The following is a 6772-nucleotide window of genomic DNA, read 5'->3' as shown; positions in this document are numbered from 1 at the left end:
GGGAAGGGGAGAAAATGGGAATTCCCAAAACAGAAAGAGGCTCCAGGGTGGCTCCGAGGTAAGGTGATTATTTCAAAAATTCGTGGCTTTTCTGCCTCGTTATGGAACTAAAATTTTATTTAATTAGAGAAATTGGGTGGGAATTCTGTTTTTTTTTGGTGTCACCTCCTCATCTGAACCTGCAGCCAAACCCCTCCTGACTCCTCTTGAGCTCCAGCTGCAGCTTAATTGGATGTCGCTTGTCTAATTATGCTAATTATGCTAATTAGCCATTAGTTATCATCAATTACACGTCAGGGTGGGGCTGGGAAGGGGGTGAAAAGCCAGGCACTGGTTCCAGTAAGTCCCAAGGAACTGGGAAGGGGTTCCCACACCCCCCGGATCACTAATGGCACTCCCAGCCTAATAATTCCAATTTTTAATTAATAAACTGAGAAGTGAATTTTTTTCACTCAAAATTAACTATTCAGTGAATTTTTTCACTCCAAACTACCAATTCAGTGAATTTATTTACAGGAAACCACCAAATCTGACACAGTCAGGGACGATTTACTAAACCCTTGTGCCAAATCCTTCAGGCCTGGATCCCTAAAACCCCTCCCCAATCCATCCTTTTTATGGAATTTTAAGGAAAATCCCCCCCCGTGGGCCGATCCTCGTCAAGGATGGAAATAATTAAGAGGGAGGAAAATGAAATTCCCCATCATTTCTAATTAACCTGTAATTAAAGCGCGGCCCAGGCGAAGGGGCCGCGGCCTCGCCGGGAATGCAAATGCAATCAGTGCCTTTGCATCTCATTAATTAGGGATCTGGCTGGGACCAAACCGAGGCTCCTGCTCCACGTTTTCCCTTTTCCAGGAGCAAGAAAGGCAGGAAAGGGGAAGAAATGGGGGGGTTGTGATGGAAAACTCCCCAGTGGGAATCAAAACGGCCTCGGCAGGGGGAGAATGAGCCAAAACCTGGCAAATTTGGGCAAAAATAAATGAAAACCTGATTATTTTGGGGTAGAAATGAACCAAAACCTGACATATTTCGGCCAGAAATGAACTAAAATTTGATGTATCGGGGCCAGAAATAAATCAAACTGCTGTTTTAGGGCCAGGAATGAACAAAAACCTGACCTATTAGGGCCAATTTCCTCAAGAACCAACCCCATTTCCCACTGAATCTGCATTTTCCAGTGTTCCCAAATCCCCTTTTGCTCCCTAAACCAGTTATTTATCAACTTTTGTCTCTTCCTACTGCAATTTTGGGCCCCAATTCCTTCAAGAGAAAAAAAACAAAAAATAAAACCACAGCAGCATTATTCTGGATTTTGGAGAGATCCAGCAAAAAAGCCCCAGAAGCAACAAACCCCAAATTGTGGATTTTTCACATAAAAACAACCCAAACACTTTGTTTTCCCCCCATGCAAGAGCCTAAAAATCAACAAAAAAAAACCTTAAAAAAGACTATTAAGCCAAAAAAAAAAAAAAAAAAAAGCTTTGTGTTGTGGAGTCCCTGAGGGAAAACAGGGAGTGGGTTAAATGGGAGGAAAATTAGGGACAGAATGTGGGATTTTGGGGCAAAATGAGGCTAAAAAGGGCACCAACACACCTGTTTTCTCCTTGATCTCACACAGGACACTGAACAGGGCTGGTTTCATCCTGTGGCAGTTCAGGGCGTGTTTCCTGGGGGAAAAAAAAAGGAGGAAAAATGAGCCCAAATCCACGGAAAAAGCCAAGAAAACCTCAGGAACAGCAGGTCAGTGAGAGAAATGAAGGAAGGAATGGGAAAATCCTGGAGACTTCTGTCATTAAAGTTCATTTCCTCAGGAGTGAAGTGGGCTGAAAACACACAGGCCTTTAAAAATTCCAAGTTTTGGCCAGTTCTGGGAACCACCACGTGCCTTTGGTGCTATAAAAAGTGCAATTTTAAATGTATATTTAATATATTTTTAATGGATAGGTATGTTTATAAATATATTTGTAAACAAGTTTGTAATTTGGGGGTGACTCTCACCAGAAAACAGCGGGAAAACCCCCCTGGATGAAACACACCTCAGAAAGTCTCCTTTGCTCCTCCTGAGCCCTTTTCCAATCCAGAACTAATATTTAAATCAGATTTCTAGCTCAGTTTCACCACATTTTTTTATGTAAAACACCGTTTTCCAGCGTTCCGGGGCCACCTTCCCTGAGAAATGGGCGGGAGGGACCCCCTGGATGTGACACCCCCTCGAAGGGTCCCTTTGGCCGCTCCCGAGCCCCTCTTTGGAATCCACAAACGCGATTCCAGTCCCTCCTTTTCGGCGTCTTTCTGACCCAAACCCCGAGCGTTCGGCCCCGGGAAGGGCCCGAATCCCGGCTCCCCTCCCGCCCCCATCCCAGAGGCGGCTCCGGCCCCTCCGGCGAGGCCGAAACCGCGGGATTTCCCCCCAAATCCGGGCTGAGCGCGGCCCCCCCGAGCCCGGCGGGGAGAGAACAAAGGCGGCGGCTCGGGAGCTCCGGGAGGGAGCCCATTGTCCTCGGCCGAGCGGGGAAAACCGGGAAGCGCGGGGAGAATTCCCGGCCCCCGGGTGGAAACGAGCGGCGTTCGGGTCCAAAACCCGGCGGTAATTAATAATTAATCACCGCGGCCGCGGCGGCGGCGTCACGCGGGAGGCTCGGCCCCCCCGGCTCCGATCCCTGCCCAGCCCGACTCCCGGGCAAGTTTCCAGCTTGGATCTTCCAAACCCCCGGCGTGGGACCCCCCGAAATCCGCCAGGGGTTAAAACAACACCCGAAACCCACATTTTCAGTGTGAAATACCGGAGTGAATTCCCCACAAATGCAGCAGCGCAGCAGCATCGACCTGGCTCGTCTCGGGGTAAAAACTCACCAAACCCAACCAACTTCCCGCCCACAAAACAAAAAAACGGATTTTTCCACGTATTTCCATGAATTCCCACAAAAATGCACCAGAAGGGCTGTAAAATTTGGGGCCCAGTTGGAGCGTGAGGGTGGTTTTGGGTCAATATCGAAGGGATTTGGTTTGACAACGGTCAAAGCTCAACCTTCAACCTACTCGAAACTAAAACTCCCAACAAGCTCAGAATGGTCTTAAATAGCAATAATTGTCCTCAATATTCCACGCCTCTGGAATGCCCCAGGGGAGCTGCAGGTGAGAACAACACCAGGAAAGAGACAAAAAGAGTCAAGTTTTGGGGGAAAAGTGACAGTTCCGCACGTGCCCCGCTCGGGTTCCACCACCCCACGGAGCCACACTTGGAAATGAACCCAAAGAGCCAGGTTTCAACCACACTTGGAAATGAACCCAAAGAGCCAGGTTTCAACCCAAATTAGGAGGGTTTAGAGGGCAAAGCTTCTCCTTATGTTCACGTGAATCCATCCAATCCCCTGGAATTTGGTGATAGCGACTGGCACACCCAAAACTGGCCAAACTTTGGGGGCAGATTAACGAAAATGGGCGGTTTTATCACGCTGGGACATCCCCCAACACCCAACCACGGGAAAACCACAGGAAAACCACAGGGATGGGGGGGGAATAGGCCCCAAAAGCCCGTTTTGGTGGGATCCAAACCACCTCCCTTGTGGAGGAGCCGCTAATCAGGGGGAGGTAATTAGCTGGTTCTAGACAGGGGCTGCAGAACCCACCGGATCCCGCTCCTTTCCAGGCCGGTGGTGACGTTCGGGGATGGTTTTCCCATTAAATTGAGGAATTCCAGGTGGGGGTGAGGGATGAAGGATCCCCCCCTGTCCCCAACCCTGGGGGTCTGCAGCCCCCCCACCCCTTCCTGGTCAAACTTCACCCCCCAGCACCTCCAGATTCCCTGTTCCCGGTGGCTTTTCCCCATTCCCAGTGGGTTTCCCCCCCTTCCCAGTGGGTTCCCCCCATTCCCAGTGTTTTTCCCCCTTCCCAGCGGTGTCAGGGGGGACAACCCCATTCCCACCGGGAATGTTGACACCACCCGGGGGCAGCTCCTCGGACGCCGTTACCGGGGAATCCGCGGTGAGCAGCGGGAGCATCCCCCCGCACTGGGAATAGCGGGAACACCGGGAATAGCGGGAAATCCCCCCCTGCTCCCCCGCCGGGGTGGTCTCTCCGCGGTGCCCCCCGCGCTGAGTCACGGTCGGGGCCGGAGCCCCCTCCCCGCCCCCGGTACCTGGCCTGGGCCTCGTCCAGGCTCTGGTCGGTGATGGCCATGATCTGCTGCAGGACATCGCCCGTGTCGTGCGGCCCCGGCGCGGGCGGCTCCGCGGCGGCGGCGGGAGGAGGAGGAGGAGGAGGAGGAGGAGGCGGCGGGAGGGTCACCCCGAGCAGCCGCGACGGGTCCTCCATGGCGGGCGGGGCCGGGCCCGGCGCCGCGGCCCCGGCGCGACAGGGCCCGGCGGCGACCGAGCGGCGACCACCGACCCCCCCCGCCCCCCGCCCGCAGCCGCGGGACACGCCCACCGATGGACACGCCCTCTCCTGTGTCGACAAGGGCCACGCCCAGCACTGGCCGCGCCCCCGATGCCCACGCGGGACACGCCCACATTCTCCGTTAGTCCCCGCCCACTGCCAAGGGGTCACACCCATCCCCGGTAAGGACCCCCCACTGACCCCGCGGACCACGCCCACTCCTCAGTGCCCACGCCTACATCACCGCTCATGCCCCGCCCACTGCCCCGCCCACTGCCCCCTCACCTGTGGCCACCCCCACTTACCCGATTAGGCCCCTCCCATCACCCCCTCCCCGGGGTCCCATCGAACCCCCCCCTTGGGGTCCCATCGACCCCCCCCCTTGGGGTCCCACCCCCCCCCACCCCAGTCCCACCCATATTTTATTCCAGTTCTCCACATCCAACTCTTTCTTTTCTAAAACCCAGGGCAAAACCATTTATTCCAGGAGTCTCTGGGACACAGAGGTGGGAAGGATATTCCAAGGCTTTCAGTCAGTCCAGGAGACGTGTCACCTCCCCCCTGCCCCTGCCTGACTCTGCTCTGCAACAAAGAAACCCTCCAGAAAGTCGTGTTCTCCTCAAGTGGCCGCTCTGGGGGCTGATCCTCGGACAAAACCAGGATGTTTGATTAAAAAAAACACCCTGAAATTATAAATTTAGATGATATTCCAGCGCCACATGGAAAACAACTCCCCCTGCATTTCACACCAGCGCATCCACACCGGCTGAAGTTTAACCATGTGAAAGCGAAGGAAAGCTGGAGGATTATTCCCAGTTTCTGAGAATATTCTGGATGATCTCCCCTCCGGACACAGCCCCAGAATCAACACCGACCGTTCACATCCCAGGAGAGGGGTTGCCATTAACGAAGATTCCCAATTTCTCTGCAGGGAGAAAAACGGGCCTGAGGCAGATTTGAGGCGTTGTTTGAGCGTTAAGGTACAAAAACTGCACGTTAAAAATCCTGACTGCCTCGGAATGTGACCTCGAGCCATCCCAGAGGGATTTCCAGGGAGCAGAGGGCTGGTTTAATGGGAACATGACTCACTCCACACCCGTGAGCACATGGTATCACTTAGCAGAGCACAAACACAACTGCAGCTCCTCACAGCCCCTCTCCAGCTCAGCAAGGAATTCCGTGCTCCCAAACTTCCTCCTGAAGCCTGGAATACTCCGAAATCCAATTAAAAAAAACCCACTTGGGAAAGCAGGGATCTGCTTCTCAGGAAGCAATTTGCAGGGATTCCCCTCAGAGGAGGCTTAGAGGGATAACCAGCTTTGGGAAGCAGGTGGGACACAGCCCGGGTCAGGCTCTGAGTGACAGGTGAACCCAGAGCGTTTTGGCTCCCCGGAGCTTGGGAAGGGCCATTCCTGAGGGATAATACTGAAGGACCAAGGAAATACTTTGCTTGCCAAGAGAGAAAATCCCGTCCTGCACCTCCGGACGCCGCTACACCGACTCAACCCCTCGTTAAAAAGAGTCTTTAATGAGAATCCCCCTCCGAGGTCCGTGAAACCACCTCGTCCTTCATCCTCAGCAAGTCTTCCCGGGGGGAACCGTCCGTGCCGGAGCTTTTGGGATGCCGGAGGGCCCGGCCCGGCCCACTCTGGGAGCGGGACAGCTCCGGGACTCGGGGCTAGATGGAGGAGTCGACGGTGAAGTGGCCGTTGTGCGAGAGGGTGCCGCGGTCGGCCGTGTTCAGCTTGACCACGGTGGGCGTGTACTTGGAGTTGCGGGGGCAGGGGAAGCACAGGATGCGGCGGAAGGTGCTCCTCATCTCCGTGTCGCGGTACGAGTAGACGATGGCGTTGATGAGGGAGTTGATCTCGGCCAGCAGCAGCACGTACTTCTCCACCGCCAGCACGTTGCAGCTCTTGCAGCCCAGTCCGTCCAGGAGCAGCACGACCTGCCCGGGGGTCCAGCAGATCACAAAGGCACCTGGGAGAGGGGAAAACCGGGGGAAAATGAGGGGGGAAGTTGGGGGAAATCAGGGGAAAACCAGGGGAAAGTCAGGGAAGAATCAGGGGGAAATCAGGGGGAAATCAATGGAATCACAGGAATCTTGTGAAAAAAGTCACCCCACAGCTCCAGAGAGCAGGGAATGTCACCTCTCAGCCCTCCCTGCTGTCACCTCCCCACCCCACAGAGCCCAGGGTGGGGCATTAAAGTGTCATCTGGACTGAGCTGAGCACACGGACTGAGTAAATCCACGTCCTGAAACTGTTGAGTTCCTCAGCACCCAACCCAAACCACCACCCAACCCACAACCCCACAGCCCCAGACACCAGGGAACAGAACGTCACTTCCCTCACTTCCCTGTTGTCACCTCCCCACCCCACAGAGCCCAGGG

The 6772-nt window shown here is 54.5% G+C and overlaps 2 protein-coding genes across 2 annotated transcripts in view; both read right to left on the bottom strand.

Annotated features, from left to right (window-relative positions):
• PBX4 (PBX homeobox 4) overlaps positions 1-4296 on the bottom strand; it is an 8023-nt gene extending 3727 nt beyond the window's left edge. The window contains exons 1-2 of the mRNA XM_027670093.1: positions 4142-4296; positions 1597-1670 (exon numbers count right to left, since the gene is read on the bottom strand). Of these exons, the coding sequence (XP_027525894.1) occupies positions 1597-1670; positions 4142-4182 (115 nt within the window). The 5' untranslated portion in view covers positions 4183-4296. The remainder of the gene's footprint in view (positions 1-1596; positions 1671-4141) is intronic.
• Positions 4297-6028: 1732 nt separating this feature from the next.
• LPAR2 (lysophosphatidic acid receptor 2) overlaps positions 6029-6772 on the bottom strand; it is a 6211-nt gene continuing 5467 nt past the window's right edge. Inside the window, exon 3 of the mRNA XM_027670092.1 lies at positions 6029-6360. Within this exon, the coding sequence (XP_027525893.1) occupies positions 6059-6360 (302 nt within the window). The 3' untranslated portion in view covers positions 6029-6058. The remainder of the gene's footprint in view (positions 6361-6772) is intronic.

Source organism: Corapipo altera, unplaced genomic scaffold, assembly GCF_003945725.1.
Source record: "Corapipo altera isolate COAL_440 unplaced genomic scaffold, ASM394572v1 285, whole genome shotgun sequence".
NCBI lineage: Eukaryota > Metazoa > Chordata > Aves > Passeriformes > Pipridae > Corapipo > Corapipo altera.
Note: the sequence above shows the minus strand (reverse complement) of the source record. Positions and strands in the feature narration are given on the sequence as shown.